A 24,809-nucleotide genomic window follows, 5' to 3' on the forward strand; every position below is an offset into this window, starting at 1 on the left:
GGTTGATGACCTTTCGTCAGAACTGGAAAAAGTTAGAGGTGTAACAGATTTTAAGCAGGCGCAGAGGCAGGGAAGGAGGAGAGGAAAGAACAAAAGGGAAGGTCTGCGATAGGGTGGAAGGCAGGAGTGATTGACAAAAGGGATGATAGTACAAAGCAAAAGGAGATGGTAATGGGACAAGTAAAGAAACAAAAGATGAGTCTAGAAAGGTGTAAATGGGAATATCACAATCATCCACAACTGCTATGTGAAAAAATCGGGGCAGCGGTTACGCTCTGAAATTATTGAACTCGATGTTGAGGCCAGAAAGCTGTAAAGTGCATAATCGAAAGATGAGATGCTGTTCCTCGAGCTTGCGTTGAGCTTCATTGGAACAGTGCAAGCGGCCAATGACAGAGGTCAGAGTGGGAGTGGAGCGGAGAATTAAAGTGACTTGCGACACGAAGCTTGAGGCCACCCTTACGGACTGAACGGAGGTGCTCCGCAAAGCAATCACCCAATCTGCGTTTAGTCTCCTCGATGTAGAGACCACATCGTGAGCAGCGAATATAGTATACTAAATTGCAAGAATTACAAGTAAATTGTTACACATGTAAGGAGTGTTTGGGGCCCTGGACAGTGGGAAGGGAGGGGTTAAAAGGGCAGGTGTTGCGTCTCCTGCGCTTGCAAGGGAAGATGTCGTGGGAAGGGGAGCAGTTGTTGGGGGTGATTGAGGAGTGGACCAGGTTGACGCGGAGTGAATGGTGCCTTCGGAATGCAGAGGGGAGCGAGGGGAAGATGCGTTTGGTGGTGGGATCACGCTGGAGATGGCGGGGATGATCCGTTGAGTGTGGAGGCTGGTGGGGCGAAGGGTGAGTACAAGGGGAACTCTATATTTTGGTTCTGGCAGGAAGGGAAGGGGTGAGAGCAGAAGTGTGGGAGATGGAAGCTTCAGTGCTGCATCTCTCTCTCTCTCTCTCCCAGTCGTGTTCAGTTCCAAGACGAAGCCCTACTAAGCCATCCATGTCTGGAAGCAGATTCTTACAACACAATATTTTATATGACAAAAAAGTGCTTCAGCACCAGCCAGATCTCTCCCTACAGAGTATTCAAACTTTAGCCATGTATAGGGAGTGGAACTAACCTATAGAATGACACTTGCGTTTGCGCACGTTCGGAGGCTGAATTCCAAGCCATTGTTAACATCTTCACCGAGGCGTACGAAAGCATTGGCCTTACACTAAACATCCGTAAGACAAAGGTCCTCCACCAACCTGACCCCGTCTCACAGCACTGCTCCCCCGGTCATCAAAATCCACGACCTTGCACAACGTGGACCATTTTCCATACCTCGGGAGCCTACTATCGACGACGAGGTCCCACACCGCCTCCAGTGTGCCAGCGCAGCCTTCGGTCGCCTGAGGGAAGAGCGTGTTTGAAGACCAGGACCTCAAATCTGGCACCAAGCTTATGGTCTGCAGGGCAGTAGTGATACCTGCCCTCCTATATGGCTGAGACGTGGACCATATACAGTAGACACCTCAAAGCGCTGGAGAAGCACTGCCTCCGCAAGATCCTGCAAATCCACTGGAAGGATAGATGCACCAACGTCAGTCGTCTCAATCAGGCCAACATCCCCAGCATCGAAGCACTGACCACACTCGACCAGCTCCATTGGATGGGCCACATCGTCCGCATGCCTGACACGAGACTCCAAAAGCAAGCGCTCTACTCTGAACTCCTACATGGCACGCGAGCCCCAGGTGGGCAGATGAAACGTTACAAGGACACTCTCAAAGCCTTCTTGATAAGGTGCAATATCCCCACCGGCACCTGGGAATCCCTGGCCAAAGACTGCCCTAAGTTGATGTGGGAGGGCGCTGAGCACCTCGAGCCTCATCGCTGAGAGTAGGTAGTGGAAGGAGCGTGTGGCAAACCAGACTCCCCACCCACCCTTCCCTTCAACCACTGTCTGTCCCACCTGTGACAGAGACTGTAATTCCTGTATTGGACTGTACAGTCACCTGAGAACTCACTTTTAGAGTGGAAGTAAGTATTCCTTGATTTCGAGGGACTGCCTATGATGATGATGGGAGATGGAACAGACACGGTCGAGGGCCATGTCAACCACAGTGGAGGGGAATCCTCGGTTGAGGAAAAAGGAAGACCTATCGGAAGCACTAGTATGGAAGGTGGCATCGTCCGAACAGGTGCGACTAAGGAACTGGGAGCATGTAATAATCCTTACAGGAAGCGGGATGGGAGGAATTGTAGTCCAGGTAGCTGTGGGAGTCAGTGGGCTAGTAGTGGATGTTTGTCGATAGCCTATCCCCATAAATAGTGATAGCAAAGTCGAGGAAGGGAAGAGTTGGAGATGGACCCATGTGAAGGTGAGGGAAGGGTGGGAATTGGAAGCAGAGTGAATGAAATGTTCTAGTTCAGGACGAGAACAGGAAACGGCACCGATATAGTCATCAGTGTACCAGAAAAAGAGGTGAGGGAGATGACCTGGATAGGACTGGAACAAAGAATGTTCCACTTATCCCTCGAAAAGACAGGCATAGCTAGGGACCCATGCGGGGCCATGGGGAGCAGGCGGGGAAGTGGAGCTGAGTCCATGATCAGATCAGCCATGATCTTATTAAATGGCGGAGCAGGCTCGAGGGGCCTTGTGGCCTACTCCTGTTCCTATTTCTTATGTTCTTATGGGTCCTATGGAAACCCGCATGGGTCCCAGCAATGCCTGCTTTAATTTGGAGGAAGTGAGTGAAGTTAAAGGAGTTGTTGTTCAATATGAGAACAAGTTCAGCCAGGCGGTGGTGGATGGTTGGGGCTCTGTTCAAGGAAGAAACAGAGTGCCAGATCACTCCTGCACCTACTCGAAGGAAGGAAGGTTTATTTAAGCAGCTGCATTTGTATAGCATTTTTATTATGTCCTCGACATCTCAGTGTGTCACATCCAACGAATCTTTGAACTGTGTAGCCAGTTGACACGTACTTGTTTATTGTCCTTCATCTTATCAATTCTTATGAAGATCACCTTGTCTGTAACTGGCCTTCGTGTATATTTCCTTGCAGAAATAGTCTGTACAATCTTATTTTAATCCCGGAATCTAACAATATAAAATATAAGTTTAAAAAATTCGGCATAGACAAAACAGTGCATTTTTCTCACATCTGCAGTGAGTGGTGTAATTAATACCTGCGCTGCTGCAGCAGCTGGTGGTCACGCCGATTGGCAACAAGTGCTTACAGCTGGTGCGGCCGATAGCAACGGCACGGCCCAGGGATTGCGATCGGAGGCTTCCCACGGGCAAACGCCTCCCACCAAAAAAATTTTTTTAGCAAAAGTACCTGGTGGTCCTGCAGGAGTGTAGACTTGGGGTCCGAGGCCTCCATTCACAGTCCAGCGTGTGGGCCCACATATTCCAGCAGCATTTGTGCAGCCTGGGATCACGTTTGTATGGATATCATCATTTCTGTGAATGGGATACCCCCAAAAACACACACATTTTAAATAAATAAGAAAAATACTTCACACACTTAAAATTAATTGAAATTGAATTTAATTAAATGTTTAAGACAAAAAAATATTTTTTTGAATGTTATGTTTTAATAGGGATAAAAATAAATTTGACTTAATTGGCAGGGTTTTTAATATAAAAATTATTGATAACATTATTCTAACTTTTAAAACTCTTATGCTGGTAAAAGCAGGTCTTGTGCTTGCTTAAGAGTTTGAAGGACATTCGCTGGGCTGGAGTTGGGCAAATAGCCCAAATCTCTGCCCGCGAAGGCCCTTCTCCCGGGGATGCGTTGGAATTATCAAAAGACGTTTAGACAGTTCACAAGTGCAGCTTGTTTCGGCGCATGGCGCCCCAAGAACCGGCACTTGCGGAGCCCCTACGGGTGCGTGCGCACATCATGCTCGCCCGTAGAGACCGCAGTATTTGCCCCCATGTATTTTGCTGCTGGCAGGGTGAATGGCTAAAGTCGTTTTGCAATCACTGTAGAGAATCGGCTGCTAAATAGTTTTTAATTAAAAAAAAAAACAGCAACTTTAAAGTAACTGCATGTGAAGAGTTTAAAGTGGAATCATTGGCTGCAGAAATTTCTGCACAGTACAAACAGCACTGGGGGCCGAGGTGCTTCAGGAAGAGTGATAAATCTTTGGAATGACTTCCCAGTCAGTTTAGTAGAAACAAATATATTGGGGATGTTCAAAACGAGTTTTAGTTGACTGAATTTTCTCATTGCTGACGTGTCCTATATCCTCTGGTATGAATGTACTGTTAGTTCTAATATGGCAGGGGGATGGGAACCAATGCAGGGAGACAAAAAGGAGGCAAAAGCAAAAGACAGAAAGGAGATGAGGAAAAGTGGAGGGCAGAGAAACCCAAGGCAAAGAACAAAAAGGGCCACTGTACAGCAAAATTCTAAAAGGACAAAGGGTGTTAAAAAAACAAGCCTGAAGGCTTTGTGTCTTAATGCAAGGAGTATCTGCAATAAGGTGGATGAATTAACTGTGCAAATAGATGTTAACAAATATGATGTGATTGGGATTACGGAGACGTGGCTCCAGAATGATCAGGGCTGGGAACTCAACATCCAGGGGTATTCAACATTCAGGAAGGATAGAATAAAAGGAAAAGGAGGTGGGGTAGCATTGCTGGTTAAAGAGGAGATTAATGCAATAGTTAGGAAAGACATTAGCTTGGATGATGTGGAATCTATATGGGTAGAGCTGCAGAACACCAAAGGGCAAAAAACGTTAGTGGGAGTTGTGTACAGACCTCCAAACAGTAGTAGTGATGTTGGGGAGGGCATCAAACAGGAAATTAGGGGTGCATGCAATAAAGGTGCAGCAGTTATAATGGGTGACTTTAATATGCACATAGATTGGGCTAGCCAAACTGGAAGCAATACGGTGGAGGAGGATTTCCTGGAGTGCATAAGGGATGGTTTTCTAGACCAATATGTCGAGGAACCAACTAGGGGGGAGGCCATCTTAGACTGGGTGTTGTGTAATGAGAGAGGATTAATTAGCAATCTCATTGTGCGAGGCCCCTTGGGGAAGAGTGACCATAATATGGTGGAATTCTGCATTAGGATGGAGAATGAAACAGTTAATTCAGAGACCATGGTCCAGAACTTAAAGAAGGGTAACTTTGAAGGTATGAGGCGTGAATTGGCTAGGATAGATTGGCGAATGATACTTAAGGGGTTGACTGGATGGGCAATGGCAGACATTTAGAGACCACATGGATGAATTACAACAATTGTACATTCCTGTCTGGCGTAAAAATAAAAAAGCGAAGGTGGCTCAGCCGTGGCTATCAAGCGAAATCAGGGATAGTATTAAAGCCAAGGAAGTGACATACAAATTGGCCAGAAATAGCAGCGAACCCGGGGACTGGGAGAAATTTAGAACTCAGCAGAGGATGACAAAGGGTTTGATTAGGGCAGGGAAAATGGAGTTCGAGAAGAAGCTTGCAGGGAACATTAAGGCGGATTGCAAAATAGGTATGTAAAGAGAAAAAAGTTAGTAAAGACAAACGTAGGTCCCCTGCAGTCAGAATCAGGGGAAGTCATAACGGGGAACAAAGAAATGGCAGACCAATTGAACAAGTACTTTGGTTCGGTATTCACTAAGGAGGACACAAACAACCTTCCGGATTTAAAAGGGGTCAGAGGGTCTCGTAAGGAGGAGGAACTGAGGGAAATCTTTATTAGTCGGGAAATTGTGTTGGGGAAATTGATGGGATTGAAGGCCGATAAATCCCCAGGGCCTGATGGACTGCATCCCAGAGTACTTAAGGAAGTGGCCTTGGAAAAAGCGGATGCATTGACAGTCATTTTCCAACATTCCATTGACTCTGGATCAGTTCCTATTGAGTGGAGGGTAGCCAATGTAACCCCACTTTTTAAAAAAGGAGGGAGAGAGAAAACAGGGAATTATAGACCGGTCAGCCTGACCTCAGTAGTGGGTAAAATGATGGAATCAATTATTAAGGAAGTCATAGCAGCGCATTTGGAAAATGGTGACATGATAGGTCCAAGTCAGCATGGATTTGTGAAAGGGAAATCATGCTTGACAAATCTTCTGGAATTTTTTGAGGATGTTTCCAGTAAAGTGGACAAGGGAGAACTAGTTGATGTGGTATATTTGGACTTTCAGAAGGCTTTCGACAAGGTCCCACACAAGAGATTAATGTGCAAAGTTAAAGCACATGGGATTGGGGGTAGTGTGCTGACGTGGATTGAGAACTGGTTGTCAGACAGGAAGCAAAGAGTAGGAGTAAATGGGTACTTTTCAGAATGGCAGGCAGTGACTAGTGGGGTACCACAAGGTTCTGTGCTGGGGCCCCAGCTGTTTACATTGTACATTAATGATTTAGACGAGGGGATTAAATGTAGTATCTCCAAATTTGCGGATGACACTAAGTTGGGTGGCAGTGTGAGCTGCGAGGAGGATGCTATGAGGCTGCAGAGTGACTTGGATAGGTTAGGTGAGTGGGCAAATGCATGGCAGATGAAGTACAATGTGGATAAATGTGAGGTTATCCACTTTGGTGGTAAAAACAGAGAGACAGACTATTATCTGAATGGTGACAGATTAGGAAAAGGGAAGGTGCAACGAGACCTGGGTGTCATGGTACATCAGTCATTGAAGGTTGGCATGCAGGTACAGCAGGCGGTTAAGAAAGCAAATGGCATGTTGGCCTTCATAGCGAGGGGATTTGAGTACAGGGGCAGGGAGGTGTTGCTACAGTTGTACAGGGCCTTGGTGAGGCCACACCTGGAGTATTATGTACAGTTTTGGTCTCCTAACTTGAGGATGGACATTCTTGCTATTGAGGGATTGCAGCAAAGATTCACCAGACTGATTCCTGGGATGGTGGGACTGACCTATCAAGAAAGACTGGATCAACTGGGCTTGTATTCACTCGAGTTCAGAAGAATGAGAGGGGACCTCATAGAAACGTTTAAAATTCTGACAGGTTTAGACAGGTTAGAAGCAGGAAGAATGTTCCCAATGTTGGGGAAGTCCAGAACCAGGGGTCACAGTCTGAGGTTAAGGGGTAAGCCATTTAGGACCGAGATGAGGAGAAACTTCTTCACCCAGAGAGTGGTGAACCTGTGGAATTCTCTACCACAGAAAGTAGTTGAGGCCAATTCACTAAATATATTCAAAAAGGAGTTAGATGAAGTCCTTGCTACTCGGGGGATCAAGGGGTATGGCGAGAAAGCAGGAAGGGGGTACTGAAGTTTCATGTTCAGCCATTGAATGGCGGTGCAGGCTAGAAGGGCTGAATGGCCTGCTCCTGCACCTATTTTCTATGTTTCTGCTTATCCCTTGAATAGGCCGTGGTTTTTGTGCGAAGCTGGTGTGAAATGGCTAAATGTTTTTTCGTCAGTTTTGCAACTGCATGGCTCATTTTATTTTTAACTGTTTCAGTATTTCTGGCTAGTTCACAATTGATTTGATTTTAATTTTTAGTTCTGCTTTCTGTCATGTTTTTTTTTTAAATATACCCATTTAGTCTAAAAGTGGGGCCAGTTGGATTTGGCAGCATCATCATCATCATAGACAGTCCCTCGAAATCGAGGAAGACTTGCTTCCACTCAAAGTGAGTACTTAGGTGACTAAACAGTCCAATACGGGAATTACAGTCTCTGTCACAGGTGGGGCAGACAGTGGTTGGAGGAAAGGGTGGGTGGGACTGGTTTGCCGCACACCTTCCGCTGTCTGCGCTTGATTTCTGCATGCTCTCAGCGACGAGACTCAAGGTGCTCAGCGCCCTCCCGGATGCACTTCCTCCACTTAGGGCGGTCTCTGGCCAGGGACTCCAAGGTGTCGGTGGGGATGCCGCAGTTTATCAAGGAGGCTTTAAGGCAATAAAGGCACTGCCCAATACCTTTTTTAAACTGTCTAATGAGATTTTTTTTTTAACTTTATCTTAGATGAGCAACAACAGTAACAAGCGAGCTCCAACAACAGCAACACAGAGACTGAAACAGGACTATCTTCGAATAAAGAAAGACCCAGTGCCTTATATCTGCGCCGAACCCCTCCCATCTAATATTCTTGAATGGTACGTGTATATGTAGTGATAACAGCCTGCTTAATCAATTGTATGTGTACATAGCGATGGGCAATAAATGCTGGCGTTGCCAGCGACGTCCACATCCCATGAATTAATATAAAAAAGTCTCAATCGCAAAGTAGTTAGCGATGAAACATAGAAAATAGGAGCTGGAGTAGGCCATTCGGCCCTTCGAGCCTGCGCCGCCATTCAATATGATCATGGCTGATCCTCTATCTCAACACCATATTCCTGCTTTTCCCCCATTTGTGTCTAGAAATTTATCTATCTCCTACTTTAAATATTTTCAGTGACTTGGCCTCCATAGACTTCTGTGGTAGAGAATTCCACAGGTTCACCACCCTCTGAGTGAAAACATTTCTCCTCATCTCGGTCTTAAATTTCATGAGGAAGCTCAAACAGCCAATCCTGGTCACGCATGCAGAATGACCCTGAAGTCATCGCCCATTGCAGCATCCAATTGGTTCTTAATTCATTCATGGATTTTTGCCTGCACTATTCTGTCAGGGCGTCCATTCCATGTATTGATCACTCGTGAAGCCCTTTCAATACAAAATTTGCCTTTTACTAAATTGAACTTGTGGCCCCATGTCCAACTGTCTCAATTTAATTTGAAATATTTTTCCAGGCGTACTAGAAACATAGAAAATAGGTGCAGGAGTAGGCCATTCGGCACTTCTAGCCTGCACCGCCATTCAATGAGTTCATGGCTGAACATTCAACTTCAGTACCCCATTCCTGCTTTCTCGCCATACCCCTTGATCCCCCGAGTAGTAAGGACCTCATCTAACTCCTTTTTGAATATATTTAGTGAATTGGCCTCAACAACTTTCTGTCGTAGAGAATTCCACAGGTTCACCACTCTCTGGGTGAAGAAGTTCCTCCGCATCTCGGTCCTAAATGGCTTACCCCTTATCCTTAGACTGTGACCTCTGGTTCTGGACTTCCCCAACATTGGGAACATTCTTCCTGCATCTAACCTGTCTAACCCCGTCAGAATTTTAAATGTTTCTATGAGGTCCCCTCTCATTCTTCTGAACTCCAGTGAATACAAGCCCAGTTGATCCAGTCTTTCTTGATAGGTCAGTCCCGCCATCCCGGGAATCAGTCTGGTGAACCTTCGCTGCACTCCCTCAATAGCAAGAATGTCCTTCCTCAGGTTAGGAGACCAAAACTGTACACAATACTCCAGGTGTGGCCTCACCAATGCCCTGTACAACTGTAGCAACACCTCCCTGCCCCTGTACTCAAATCCCCTTGCTATGAAGGCCAACATGCCATTTGCTTTCTTAACCGCCTGCTGCACCTGCATGCCAACCTTCAATGACTGATGGTACCATGACACCCAGGTCTCTTTGCACCTCCCCTTTTCCTAATCTGTCACCATTCAGATAATAGTCTGTCTCTCTGTTTTTACCACCAAAGTGGATAACCTCACATTTATCCACATTATACTTCATCTGCCATGCATTTGCCCACTCACCTAACCTATCCAAGTCGCTCTGCAGCCTCACAGTATCCTCCTCGCAGCTCACACTGCCACCCAACTTAGTGTCATCCGCAAATTTGGAGATACTACATTTAATCCCCTCATCTAAATCATTAATGTACAGTGTAAACAGCTGGGGCCCCAGCACAGAACCTTGCGGTACCCCACTAGTCACTGCCTGCCATTCTGAAAAGTACCCATTTACTCCTACTCTTTGCTTCCTGTCTGACAACCAGTTCTCAATCCATGTCAGTACACTACCCCCAATCCCATGTGCTCTAACTTTGCACATCAATCTCTTGTGTGGGACCTTGTCGAAAGCCTTCTGAAAGTCCAAATATACCACATCAACTGGTTCTCCCTTATCCACTCTACTGGAAACATCCATTACATTTACTAACTTGTAGTCTCGAAGATAACCTCCTTTCAAAGCTAGAAAGCAAAAGTTTCTTCAGTCTTTTCTCAAACTTAAACCTCTAACACCAGGGAGCAGCCGTGTGGCTCTCCTCTTAATTGCCTCCAATGCTTGAATGTCTCCCTTGTGTCTCTTGGGCACAAGAACAGGGCACATCACTCGACGTCTAAAGCATTATACAGTTTGCTGCTTAGTTCCTGAGACTTATATTCTACTGTCTTGGCTCTGTCATTCAGTAAATGTTATGGAACAGTACGCTAGGAAAAATATTTCAAATTAAATTGAGACAGTTGGACATGGGGCCACAAGTTCAATTTAGTAAAAGGCAAATTTAGTATTGGAAGGTCTTACGAGTGATCAATACATGGAATGGACTCCCTGACCGAATAGTGCAGGCGAAAATCCATGAATGAATTACGAACCAATTGGACGCAGATTGATTCATTGGCTTTGTTGATTGCCGCTCTGCATTGGTTGGACAGACTGTGTGTTCCATCTAATGAGCCCTTTTGGGGATTTTTTCAACTTCATCCACGGCTAATTTAACTCCTTTTGTGGTTTCTTTAAGTTTGCACTTAAAATTACCTTTTGACACTTAAATTTTTCATGTAACAATGGTGCAGTTTCTGTCATCCTGACACCGATACACTGTCTACATGTACATTTCTGTGACGCACTTTCACTTGCTTTGCTTCAATTTTACACGAAGTAGTGAAAAATCGGCACTGTAGCTGTGCGCACTGAGCAAAATAAACCACTAAGGAAAAATAAACTGAGCCCATCTAATTCTTTTTATAAAAAAAATCTACATCCTCTCGGCTGCAACAGATCGGAACTGTAACTGAGAAATCAGTCAAACGAAAATAGAACCTGAACTGATCTAGTGGCACCAAATGCTTTTTCAAAAACCTTTCACCTGCCATTTTTCTTTCTCATTTAAATATGAGACTCAAAATAAATCTGTTGCCCTAGATTTAAAAAAAAATGTTTTTTATGTTATGCTTTGCGCTGCTCCTGGCCTGCCCTTCCAAGCACTTTTCATTTAACCACGTTTGTCTCTGGTCTTAATGATGATGGCAGAGTAAAGGTTGTGATATACAGTTCTGTTGATGAACCACAATGCCTCCTGGATGCCCAGTGTTTGGGCTGCTAGATCACAAAACCTAATTTATCAGCGTGACAGCCAAGCAACCTCCGACAGATCTTTTGCGTGACGTGTGAGGGGTAGATTGCATACTTCTGATTATTCTGATCTAGAATGTCTACTGACAGCACCATGTTTGGAATTGGATAACGTGCTTGCTGCTCATCGGGATTCTGTGTGATTTTCCACAGACTTTTGTGAATTCATGCCGGTGTGAGGGGCAGGCTAATGTGTTATGATGAGTTAATAGAAATTCAGGAACGTTCCTGTGATGAGACAGAACTTCCTTGCCATCATCCCATTGTATACCAAGATGCAAAGGATGTTAACATTCTGTTTTCTTTGTCGTTTTCAACGAGAGTGCTTCTATATTAAAAGGGTTCCACCATTCAATGAGATCATGGCTGATCTACCTCAACTCCACTTGCCTGCACTATCCCCATATCCCTTGATTCCCTTAATATCAAAAAATCTACCGATTTCTCTCTCTCTCAAATATACTCCACGACTGAGCTTCCTCTGGGATAGAGAATTCCGAAGATTCACAACCTTCTGAGTGAAGAAATTATTCCTCATCTCAGTCCTAAATGACCGACCCCTTATTCTGAGAGTGTGATCCCTGGTTCTAGACTCCCCAGCCAGGGGAAAACATCCTCCCTGCAACTACCCTGTCAGAATTTTGTATGTTTCAATGAGATCACCTCTCATTCTTCTAATGTCGGCCTAGTCTACTCAATCTCTCCCCATAGGACAATCCCCCCCCATCCCAGGAATCAGTCTGGTGAACCTTCCTTGCACACCCTCTATGGCAAGTATATCTGTCCCTAGGTAAGGAGACCAAAATTGTACACAATACTCCAGATGTGGTCTCACCAGGGCCCTATGTAATTGCAGTAAGACGTCTTTACTCTTATGCTCAAATCCTCTTGTGATAAAGGCCGACATACCATTTGCTTTCTTAATTGCTTGCTGTACCTGCATGTTAACTTTCAATGATTCGTGTACAATGACACCCAGGTCCCTCTGAACACCAACATTTGCCAATCGCTCACCATTTAAAAAAATACTCTGCTTTTCTATTTTTCCTACCAAAGTGGATAACTTCACATTTCTCCACATTATATTCCATTTGCCATGTCCTTGCCCACTCACAGACTGTCTATATCCCCTTGAAGCCTCTTTGCATCTTCCTTACAACTTCCATTCCCATCTAGCATCAGGAAACTTGGATATTTTACATTTGATCCCCTCATCCAAATCATTGATAGAGAAACATATAAATTTACAGCGTAGAAGTAGGCCATTTCAGCCCATCGTGTCCGTGCCGACTGACAAAGAGCCACACGGCCCTCGGTCAGCAGCCCTGAAGATTACATATAAACCAATGAACAATGGCGGAAAGGTAAAGCACCGGCCCAACTAGTCCGCCCCACACAACTGCGACACCCCTTGCACTGCAACATTCTATACTCCTCCTCTCCGCCCCCCCCCCAGCCGGAGCCATGTGATATTGTAAATAGCTGGGGCCCAAGCACCGATCCTTGTGGTACCCCACTGGTTACAGCCTGCCAACCCAAAAATGGCCTGATTATTCCTACTCTCTGTTTTCTGTCCATTAACCAATCCTCAATCCATGCTAGTATATTACCCCCAATCCCATGAGCCCTAATTCTGTTTAATAATCTCTTGTGTGTCACCTTATCAAATGCCTTCTGAAAATCCAAATACACCACATCCACTGGGTCCCCTTTATCTATTCTACTAGTTACAACCTCAAAAACCTCTGATTTGTCAAACATGATTCCCTTTCATAAATCTATGTTGACTCTGCCCAATCCTATTATTTTCTAAGAGCCCTGTTACCACGTCCTTAATAATAGATTCTAGCATTTTAACTACTGCTGATGTCAGGCTGATTGATCTGTAGTTCCCTGTTTTCTCTCTTCCTCCCTTCTTAAATAGCGGGGTTATATTTGCTACCTTCCAAGAGCAGCTGGGGGAGGAAACAACCAAATCTTTCAAGCAATTCACCCAGCTGCACACAATATAAGTTTCCAATTGTGCTGTACAGTACTTTGCCCATTATTCTATTTTTAAGAACCAGTTTAATCATGTATCAGTAGTTTTAACCTGCATAAAATGGTCTCGTATTGTGAATGTTTTCTGCCTTGTGGATCGACAGAGGAAACAGCAAGGCTCCTGCGGCACCACATGCAATCTGTTTAGCTTGAGGTCACTTGCTTTACCAAGGCCAGTGCTGTCCAATCGAAACTGCTGACTAGCACAGGCGTGGCTACATCGACACTGTTTTAGCCACATGGACTAATTTTAGTTGAAAACTCCTTGCAGTACAGGTGAATGTGCTTCACGTGTATATTTACTTAAAAACAAACAAGTTTAAAGTGCACATTGTGCAAATGTGAGTATTGAGATCACATGCCCATCGATGGAATCTATTACTTGTCTTTTGTTTACTGATCAAAATGAGCCATATCTGGATTCCCAATTAGTCACGTGTGACTCGTCGCTAACATATTAGACATCCCTGACCGAAACCGCATCGCCTCACTGCGGCAGAAAGTAAAAGCTGCAGCTTTCACGTTGTAAAAGGCACTGTCTGATTTTGGAAGCTGTTGTCGAGCCATTTACAAGAGCAAAAAATGTTGGAAAAAGTCACAGCCATCTGTCATTTGTGACCCTTGATTTCTGCGTAAAATAACCGATCGCGTACCGTGTCAAATCTCATAAATTTCCACACTTGCAGCACGACTCTCAGCCACGCCCTTTTATTTTCTGTAAAAATGCCAGGTCAGTAAAAATTTCTTGGTAGGTCTAAGTGATAATAAATCACTTGTTGTAGCCTCTCATCCACTGGGGTAGAATTACTGTAACAATGCTCCTCGGAGTTTTACTCTGATGCCATTTCATTCCCCACCATCACGGTCAATCTCTTGCTTCTAATTTTACGTTCAGGTGTAAATTTGCTCGCCAAAGGTTTAAAAATGACAATTCTAAAGACTTCCGAAACACCATGGGATTGTACCAGGTTACAGCAAAATTATTGTTGTACTAGATTGCAAATGACCAGGTCCGTGCTCAATTTAAGTACAGAATGGCCTTATTCGGGAAGCAGAGCATGCAAAATTGTGGTTTCCTTAACATTTACCATTTCTTGCTAGGCATTACGTGGTTAGAGGCCCTGAGAAAACACCGTATGAGGGTATGTATTGGCATTCCTGCATATTCTGAATTAATAATTGATGGTTGGTGTATTAATGTCACTTTGATTTATCACACTCTTTAGTCGTGCTTATCATTCCATAATAAACTGGTTTCTACACTACATGCTAAATATACACCTTTCTAACTGATGTGCTGTTTTGACATTCCATAGCTGAGCAGTAATGGCAAGATTTAAATTTACATTTCTTGGTGTCAAAGTTTGAAGTATTGTCATTTCATTATTCATCCTCCGAGTATCGAATGCAATGTACAAGTTGTGTGTGCTACACCCAGCTCTACCTCTCCACCACTTCTCTCGACCCCTTCATGGTCTCTTAAAATTGTCAGACTGCTTGTCCGACATCCAGTTCCGGATGAGCAGAAATTGTCTCCAATTAAATATTGGGAAGACCGAAGCCATTGTCTTTGATCCCTGCCACAAACTGCGTTCCCTAACCACTGACTCCATCCCTCTCCCTAGCATCTATCTGAGGCTAAACCCGACTGTTCGCAACCTAGGCATCCTATTTGACCCTGAAATGAGTTTCCAGCCACATATCCGCGGCATAACTAAAACCGCCTGTTTCCACCTCCGTAACATTGCCCGCCTCCGCCCCTGCCTCAGCTCTTCTACTGAAACCCTCATCCACGTCTTTGTTACCTCTAGACTTGACTACTCCAACTCGCTCCTGGCTGGTCTCCCACATTCTCCACTACGAAAATTTGAGGTCGTCCAAAGTTCGGCAGCTTGTGTCCTAACTCGCACCAAATCATTATCACCCATCACCCCTGTGCTCACTGACCTACATTGGCTCCCGGTTAAACAACACCTCAATTTCAAAATTCTCATTCTGTTTACAAATCCCTCCATGGCCTCACCCCTCCCTATAGCTGTAATCTATTTCAGTCTCACAACCCCACATGATGTCTGCGCTCCTCAAATTCTGGCCTCTTGAGCATCCCTGATTATAACTGCTCAACCATCGGTGGCCATGCCTTCAGTTGCCAGGGCCCTAAGCTCCAGAACTCCCTCCCTAAACTCTCCGCTTCTCTACCTCTCTTTCCTCCTTTAAGACGCTCCTTAAAACCTATCTCTTTAACCAAGCTTTTGGTCATCTGCCATAATTTCTTTTTGTGTGGCTCGGTGTCACATTTATCTGTTTTGTCTTCATAACACTGTTGTTAGACGCCTTGGGACGTTTTACTACTATAAAGGCACTATATAAATAAAGTTGTTGTGGTGCAATTTTCCATCCACACAATTTTACTGGATGAATACACTGGTTATGGATGAAGAAAATTATGTAACAATGCATTTTAATTTCTGTTCATGAATGGATTCACTGTTTAAAAAAGAGTTTGATAAGATCAAAATCTTAACTTCAGTTTAAACATTTAATGGCAAAGTTATGCTGCCACCCTGCTGGATATAGGTGAGTTAGTGCAAGCCGATTGGCTTCTAAGCAGCAAGAAGAGTGTAGAGACTATAAAAATATAAGAATGTAGAAATGTGGATATTTATTTGTTTCTAAAGACCAATGCATCTCCCAAGTTAAGAAGCCGAGGTTAGGCAGTGAGTGGGAGTCCGGGGCAAGTGGCAGGTAAGGGCAGAAGCCGGTCACAAAATGTGAGACCCGAAGGCTGAGAGTGAGGGGGAGGTGAGGGGGAGTGCCCTGAGGAGGGAGTCGCAGGTTGAGAAGGCAGAGAGTCTGCCAACGAAAGAGCAGGTAGGACTGCTGTGGCAGTACGTTGCAACTTTGAATTACCCCCTTTTTTAATAAAATCTTTGGGCTGTAAGTCGGGACCTTTGTGCAATAAAGAATGGTGTGTTTCAAGTTTTGACTACTGAATATATAAAAATGAAATATGCACATATTGTGATAGTGCTCTTGTTTTCTGTTCGAATCTAGGTGGTCTTTATCATGGGAAGTTGGTTTTCCCCAGAGAATTTCCCTTCAAACCCCCTAGTATTTATATGATCACACCAAATGGAAGATTTAAATGCAATACCCGGTAAGAGATTTTGGACATGATTTAAGCCTTTCATTAGTCATGTGAATGTGAAAGTAAAAGAACTTGTAGTGTACAGTAGCTGTCATCGGTTTTTTCCTTCCTACAGCCTTCACCTCTGGTCATTCACATTGATCTAGTATTTACATTTGCTGTGTTTATGCACAAATAAATCTAGCGTTTCCAGTTTCTGGCACACACCTGTCCTCAAACGCGACAGAATTGTCCACGCCAACTCAAGGAGGCATTAAAAAAGCAACATTGGTTTCAAAATTGGTACAAATTCAAAAGCTATAAACTATTTGATTAACCAGTGATGCTAGAAATATTTGCAATTTTTGAACATTCTTTTGAATGACTAGACGGGTATACAATACTTTTTGTCCAGGCTCACCATGAGCGTGAAGGAGTTCTTGCCAAACATCATCATTTTTTCACGTGTCATCAGCCACAGTGGATGCCAGTGTTACAATTCAGGCATTCTCCAGGCGCGCACTCCCCATGCTCAACACAAAAAGACGCTCCATAAGCAAGCCCTCACTTCCAATGCGTTTCCTTACATGGAAAGTATCTGATAATATTGCATGTCCGTGGTGGCGATAAAGTCCTTTTGTGACTGTTAGGCTGACTGGACGATGCCTCATATCTTTCTGATGGACAGTATTTCCCGGGTTCTAAGCTATGTCAAGTTTATTAAGGAGTAAAATCAAGCAGGAGCAAGAGCAAACAGCAGATTTTACTAGATCACAGTAAAATAATTTCTCCCCCTAGTACTGCAAATTAAATGATTAATGTTTCAAAAGGTTAATAATGCTCTTAAGCTGGATCACATCTGTGAGGAAAAGCTCATATGTCAACTTAAATATTCAAAGTGTTCAACTAGCCCCAGCTTGTTCATGTTTGACAAAGCATAACTTCAATAAACAAACCTTGATTTGGGACCCGAAATAAGCCATCTCTTTCTTTGGAATTCTGAATTAAAATCACAGTAAGATCAAGTGTCTTTCGCACTCAAAAAAAACACCGGTGTCAAATCACAAATGGGTTTTAAAGCCACGCAGTCTGCCTGACAGATTTTCCTAATAATATTTACCTCGTGGAAACAAAACAAGTTGCCTTCAGGGAGTGATCGTTTTTTTCCTCAGTCGGCCAGCAATCCCATAAACTATTAGCTGTCTCCTACTTACAGCCTGGTAAACAATATTAATTGTTTCTAACACCTCTGTCTATTATTCATCAGTTAGTCTATGTAGCTGAGGTGACTCGTCTGTCTCTGAAGTGATGTATCAGTCAGCAATGTCAATTAATTATACTTAGACAGGCTGATCCCAACAAGCAGTAACCAATTTAAAGTCATCACTAGCTGGCTAGCTACCAAAATCTCATAACGAAGATTAAAAAGATTCCTTTATTATTTGAAGCCAGATGGATTTCCGATCTGTCACTGAGCCCCAGTCGATTCCTAACATGGGCCATTCCTAATCTCAGTTAAGCTATTGAGAGGTGCAGAGTGTAGTTGAATCCCTTCCCTCCCAGCAGGCGAGGACATGGGAGGGCAAATCATTCCAAGGTGCCACTGTGCCAGTCGACGCCCACTGGCTCATTGTAGGGCAGCAATAACCCAGGCCTGGGCTGAGATTCATTGCCTCACTCTCTTGGCTGGTGATTGGTGTGTGGAATGGGGGAGAGGGAGAAAATAAATTGGACATGGGAAGAAAAAATAGAAAAGTGAAATGAGCTAGAGAATCTTTTATGCTTGCCCACAATTGTTGAGCTGAGGCCAGTGAAACAGACTGAATATCTGAGTTGACATGAGCTTTTCCTCATGTGTCTTCAAACTTATGAGCATTATTAAAGTTTTGAAACATCATATTGAAATAAGTTTGAAAAGAGAGGTTTTTGCACCCAGCTGTTGTATCAACTTACTGTCTTTTCTTAAAAATAGTCTGTTCCTTTAAACGTCCCAGTTAATTAGCAAATGTTTACACGCTTTGTAATTGCTTTAAACAAGATTGTAAATTGCTTTCATTTTTGATCAATGTAAACTGAAGTTACTACCCTTGTTGTGCTAATATAAAAATGTTACCTGTTGTGAGAGGCATGTGTGTGCTGCAGATTTTTAAAATATTTAAATAAAAGAACCAGATAGTGGCAGGCTTCCTACTGTAAGTTCTGAATGGTATACTCTGCATTTATTACAAAGCTAGAAGTCAAGCCATTTCCCCCCCCCCCCCCCAAAAAAAAATCAAGGCTCATTAGAAGGGCTATTTTGCAGATCCACTGATTGATATAATTCCTTGATCTGCATTTGCATGTCTGTTGGTGTTTTAATATTTTCCCAAGTCTTTTAGCCAGCCACTTAGACTTTGATATATTAAGGTTTCACTGTTTCTCATTTTACTCTTCTACCCAGATCCATTCAGCGACAATTTCTCTTGCTATTTTTGGAACCTCTCTTGTAAATAACTTGTTGCAGAAATGGCAATTCTGTCATTTTATAATGTGATTGATGCCTTCAGTCAGCAATGTGGTAAATAATTTCCAGCCACCCTGACTTTTGAAAAAATAATATAAAATGATAACTAATAACCTGAGATGGCACAGAGACAGTCTTTGGACAGTGTAATTGTTTTATGTTTAAGTAATGGTTGTATGTGACACATGCACCATAAATTTATAATCTGAAGATCTACGCATTTTGCAAAGGATGTGTGAACTTGAATATTTTCGCCTGAGCTCCCAGGGACAACACAAACGTGAAGTTTACCAAACACTATATGTTACTTAAAATCATTTAATTAAAACTCCGATTTAAATGCCTTTGCACCATGTAAGAATCTTTAATGCGTTTACATTGTGCTGACCTACTGAAAGGCTTAAATGAAGAATTTATGTTGTGGCGCAAGGATTTTCTAAACGTTGCATCCATTAAAATGCTGCATTATTTCTTAACCACATTTTTAGTTCTTACATCTTCCATTCTATTCCTCCCTCACAATCCAGTGCACCTTTGCTCAATCAAAGAGCTTTATACTTGATCTTCCAAAACCTTGCTAATGCTCTGAAACTGGTCATTGGGGGATGCTGAAGTACACTGCTGTCTAGCCTCCCTGTCTGGGGTCACAGCATCGTCTCTGTGAAGCCCTTCCCGAGATCAGGATCTCCCTATGTGAGAGATCCAGCCACGTTGTTAAGTATTGCCTTAAAAATAATACCTTTAAATTGTATAGATTGAGAGTCCCAAAGGGAAATATATTTTTGATAAATTGCCTACAATACATGGAGTGAGAGTGCCATTTACCAGTTCGTTGATGTGGGATATCTGTGGGCTAAGTGATTTGAGGAGCTGCATTAACCTTGTCGAAAAAAGAACCATAATTTTAGTCAAGACCTTTTCCTTGCAGGTTATGTCTTTCAATCACTGATTTCCATCCAGATACCTGGAACCCAGCCTGGTCTGTCTCTACAATCCTGACGGGTCTCCTTAGCTTCATGGTAGAGAAAGGGCCTACATTGGGCAGTATTGAAACTTCAGAATATACAGTGAGTTCTTTCCATTCATTACTAAAAAGGCTTTCATTTTCATCATGTTGTAGGCTTTTTGAGGTTTGAACTGAATGTAAGGATTGCTGTGCTGAAAAAAGATCATGACAATGATCACCGAGTATTAGTTCTACCTGCCTGAAAATTGAGGAAGAATTTTATAAAATAAGGATTTTAGTTTTACTTTTATATTGAGGAATGAACTCTGGGCGATTACAATTTTTTTTTAAAAAGCTGTAAAATTCTGGATATGCACAGCAGGTCAATTGGAATCTTAAAGGAAAAGAGTACTTAAACATTTCAGCTAGGATACTTCATTATGGGCAGTCCCACCTGAAATGTTAAGTTATGATTCCCATTCTAAATATATTCAAAAAGGAGTTAGATGTAGTCCTTACTACTAGGGGATCAAGGGGTATGGCGAGAAAGCAGGAACGGGGTACTGAAGTTGCATGTTCAGCCATGAACTCATTGAATGGCGGTGCAGGCTCGAAGGGCCGAATGGCCTACTCCTGCACCTATTTTCTATGTTTCTATGTCTTTCAAATTGTATTTTTATCCTCTTCCAATCTGCCTTTCTTTTCTTGCCTCCCATTCTCCTACATCAGGAGGGTTAGGGATGTCTGTGTCTAATTTCTCCTTGTGTATTGATCATAACTCTCCCCAGCTAATAGAAGGTGACCAATTGGAGTGCCTTTTTTTGGGTGATCTGGGCAAAAAGTGACAACTCACTGACTAAAGCAAGTGAGTTTAGATAACGGGCACTCCTGGAACTCGACCGTGCTATTTTCTGTTTTGAAATCAAGTGCTCAACTACTAAGTCCCCATGAAACCTTTTTTGAACGGAGTGAAGAAAGATAAATAACTACTACTCTTTCACTCCTTTTCCAGGTCTGTAATTGTTGTCAGTTTTATTTTATGCTCAAGGAACTTTGTTAAAATGTGTGGTAATGTTTCTAAACTCACCCGATATGTTCTTTTGTGCTCATTTTGATACTTCTTTATTAATCAGTCTCCATTTACAAATGTATTGGGCTGCGATGCAAGTGGGGCAGGCGGCCCGGGGCACTACTTAAGTTTGGTACTGTACAGGAGTTATATTAACCACATTGTCACATTTCACTTCTGTATTTCAGGCCGCATTCTGAAAATATTAATACTTTTTGTCGTTGGGTGCAGTTTGTTCTATTATCAGTACACTGGGTAAACGAGCTAATCTTCACAGTGTTTGTATCTGAACATATTTAGTCATTTTAACTAGTATGCATAATGGTGACTATGAAACTACCAGATTGTCGTCAAAACCCTGGTTCATTAATGTCCTTTTGGGGAAGGAAATCTGCCATCCTTACCCGGTCTGGCCTATATGTGACTCCAGACACACAGCAATGTGGTTGACTCTCAACTAGCTTCTGAAATTGCCTAGTGAGCCACTCAGTTGTACCAAACCACACTGCAGTGGTTGAAGAAGGCTACTTTCTCAAGGGCAATTATGGGTGGGCAATAAATGCTGGCATGATTGAATTTTTTAAAAGTAGCCATTACTTTTTGCTATTTATTTGCAAGTTAACATTTTTGAAGTTTCTGGTTTTGAAATATTTGCTGTTGATATTTAAGTTCATTGGTTATGATTTGTTTTGCTTCAGTTGATGTCAGTGTTTGCTTTTAAAATCTATTCATCTTGCCACTTAGCCTTTCCAAAAAACTTTATCTGTCAACATCACATGATCTTTCGAGGTGTGCAACCTGTTCAAGTTTTACACCGGGGCTTATTATGACCATTCAATGTACTGGAAAGAGATCCTGATAGCTTGGATGACTTCATTTAATAGATTCAGAGATGCTTCTGATAGCTTGTCAAAGAAGTAGACCTCCAACTCGCACAGAGAGCCGGTCCCAAGAATGTTCCGAAGCAGCAACATCAGCAGAGTTGTGTTCTGTATCAATTCAAAACCATGGCTTAGAAATATAGAAAATAGGTGCAGAAGTAAGCCATTCGGCCCTTCGAGCCTGCACCACCATTCAATAAGATCATGACTGATCATTCACCTCAGTACCCCTTTCCTGCTTTCTCTCCATACCCCTTGATCCCTTTAGCCGTAAGGGCCAAATCTAACTCTCTCGAATATATCCAATGAACTGGCATCAACAACTCTCTGCGGTAGGGAATTCCACAGATTAACAACTCTGAGTGAAGCAGTTTCTCCTCATTTCAGTCCTAAATGGCTTACCCCTTATCCTTAGACTATATTCCCTGGTTCTGAACTTCCCCAACATCGGGAACATTCTTCCTGGCATCTAACCTGTCCAGTCCCATAATAATTTTATATGTTTCTATGAGATCCCCTCTCATCCTTCTAAACTCCAGTGAATACAGGCCCAGTCGATCCAGTCTCTCCTCATATGTCAGTCCCGCCATCCCAGGAATCAGTCTGGTGAACCTTCGCTGCACTCCCTCAATAGCAAGAATGTCCTTCCTCAGATTAGGCGACCAAAACTGAACACACTGTTCCAGGTGAGGCCTCACCAAGGCCCTGTACAACTGCAATAAGACCTCCCTGCTCCTATATTCAAACCCCCTAGCTATGAAGGCCAACATACCATTTGCTGCCTTCACTGCCTGCTGTACCTGCATGCCAGCTTTCAATGACTGATGTACCATGACACCCAGGTCTTTTCGCACCTCCCCTTTTCCTAATTTTCCACCATTCAGATAATAATCTGCCTTCGTGTTTTTGCCATCAACATGGATAACCTCACATTTATCCACATTATACTGCATCTACCATACGTTTGCCCACTCACTTAACCCGTTCAAGTCACCCTGCAGCCTCTTAGCGTCCTCCTCACAGCTCACACCGCCACCCAGCTTAATGTCATCTGCAAACTTGGAGATATTACACTCAATTCCTTCATCTAAATCATTAATGTATATTGTAAATAGCTGGGGTCCCAGCACTGAACCCTGCGGCACCCCACTAGTCACTGTCTGCCATTCTGAAAAGGAACCGTTTATCCCGACTCTCTCCTTCCTGTCTGCCAACCAGTTCTCTGTCCACATCAGTACATTACCCCCAATACCATGTGTGTTAATTTTGCACACCACTCTCTTGTGTGGGACCTTGTCAAAAGTCTTTTGAAAGTCCAAATACACCACATCCACTGGTTCTCCCTTGTCAAGTCTACCAGTTACATTCTCAAAAAATTCTAGAAGATTTGCCAAGCATGATTTCCCTTTCAAAATCCATGCTGACTTGGACTGATCCTGTCACTGCTTTTCTAAATGCGCTGCTATTTCATCTTTAATAATTGATTCCAACATTTTCCCCACTACTGATGTCAGGCTAACCGGTCTATAATTACCTGTTTGTCTTCACTAATCTTTTTTTCTTCACATATCTATAGAAGCTTTTGCAGTCAGTTTTTATGTTCCCAGCAAGCTTCCTCTCATACTCTATATTTTTCCCCTCCTAATTAAACCTTTTGTCCTCTGCTGAGTTATAAAATTCTCCCAGTCCTCAGGTTTGCTGCTTTTTCTGGCCAATTTATATGCCTCTTCCTTGGATTTAACACTATCCTTAATTTCCCTTGTTAGCCACGGTTGAGCCACCTTCCTCGTTTTATTTTTACTCCAGACAGGGATGTACAATTGTTGAAGTTCATCCATGTGATATTTAAATGTTTGCCATTGCCTATCCACCGTCAACCCTTTAAGTATAATTCGCCAGTCTATTCTAGCCAATTCACATCTCATACCATCAAAGTTACCTTTCCTTAAGTTCAGGACCCTAGTCTCTGAATTAACTCTGTCACTCTCCTTCTTAATAACGAATTCTACCATATTATGGTCACTCTTCCCCAAAGGGCCTCGCACAACAAGATTGCTAATTAGTCCTTTCTCATTACACATCACCCAGTCTAAGATGGTCGGCCCTCTAGTTGGTTCCTCGACATATTGGTCTAGAAAACCGTCCCTAATACACTCCAGGAAATCCTCCTCCACCGCAACTGACTTTGCAAACTAATTTCGCTCTAATGTGTTCTGGCACTGCCAAATTAGAAAAACTCATTGCGGTGGCAAGTGTTGAAACTGATGCAAACTTGTTTGAAGAATATTGGCTAACTATCAGTCTGACTAGCTATACTCTTGCGACTTGATAATGAACCATTGGTGGAGTGTGAATATATTTCATTCTCACTTGCTCAAACCATGAGTTTTCAGAATGTTATTCCCATAAATGCCAGTTGATTAAAGTATCCTGCCATTCGAAACTTCTGAAAGTTCCAGAGCTTTGCAAGATCTGTTTTGCTGGTGTTGGTACTGATACTGATCAAGTCTTTAGCCAAGGCAGTAGTCAATGTTTTAACAGCATCCTTTTGCCACCAGGTGCCAGCATTGATTGAGCCCACTAAGCCATGGTCCAATTGTTGTTAGTAAAATCAGATGACATTAAAAATAGTCTGCACATTTGACACAGATTTTTGAGGGAAGCTGCATGTTTTTAGTTAGACAGCATGGGTAAATGTCCCACTCCCTAGATTCTGGGATCTGTTGCATTTTATTTGATATTTAGTTCTGCTCCCACGTATGTCTTTCTATTCAAGAAGCTTTACCACAAGTGAGGTCTCACTCTTGGACCTAGTGTATTTATCAACCAAGTTTTGTTATCTGGCCACCAATGTAGGTAGACAGTCAAAATGTTTGTGAAAGCATATGTGCCATTGTAAACGAAGTAGTCCCCAAAACGCTCTCTGCTCTCTATTGTATCAGGTTGTTGAATAAACAGGAGCTAGCAAATACCTCGATTGATAGTGTTGAGACCAATATACTGAATAGATTTCAGATACAAGCTCCTCCATGTAACTAAAGCATTGCTTGTGCCATTGTGCTACATTCAA

General features: G+C 43.0%; 1 protein-coding gene across 1 annotated transcript in view; it reads left to right on the forward strand.

Moving 5' to 3' along the window:
* ube2j2 (ubiquitin-conjugating enzyme E2, J2 (UBC6 homolog, yeast)) overlaps positions 1 to 24,809 on the forward strand; it is a 41,077-nt gene that overhangs the window by 12,124 nt on the left and 4,144 nt on the right. The window contains exons 2-5 of the mRNA XM_070860963.1: positions 7,945 to 8,075; positions 14,315 to 14,355; positions 16,268 to 16,370; positions 19,772 to 19,910. Of these exons, the coding sequence (XP_070717064.1) occupies positions 7,945 to 8,075; positions 14,315 to 14,355; positions 16,268 to 16,370; positions 19,772 to 19,910 (414 nt within the window). The remainder of the gene's footprint in view (positions 1 to 7,944; positions 8,076 to 14,314; positions 14,356 to 16,267; positions 16,371 to 19,771; positions 19,911 to 24,809) is intronic.

This window comes from Pristiophorus japonicus, chromosome 18 (genome assembly GCF_044704955.1).
Source record: "Pristiophorus japonicus isolate sPriJap1 chromosome 18, sPriJap1.hap1, whole genome shotgun sequence".
Lineage (NCBI taxonomy): Eukaryota > Metazoa > Chordata > Chondrichthyes > Pristiophoridae > Pristiophorus > Pristiophorus japonicus.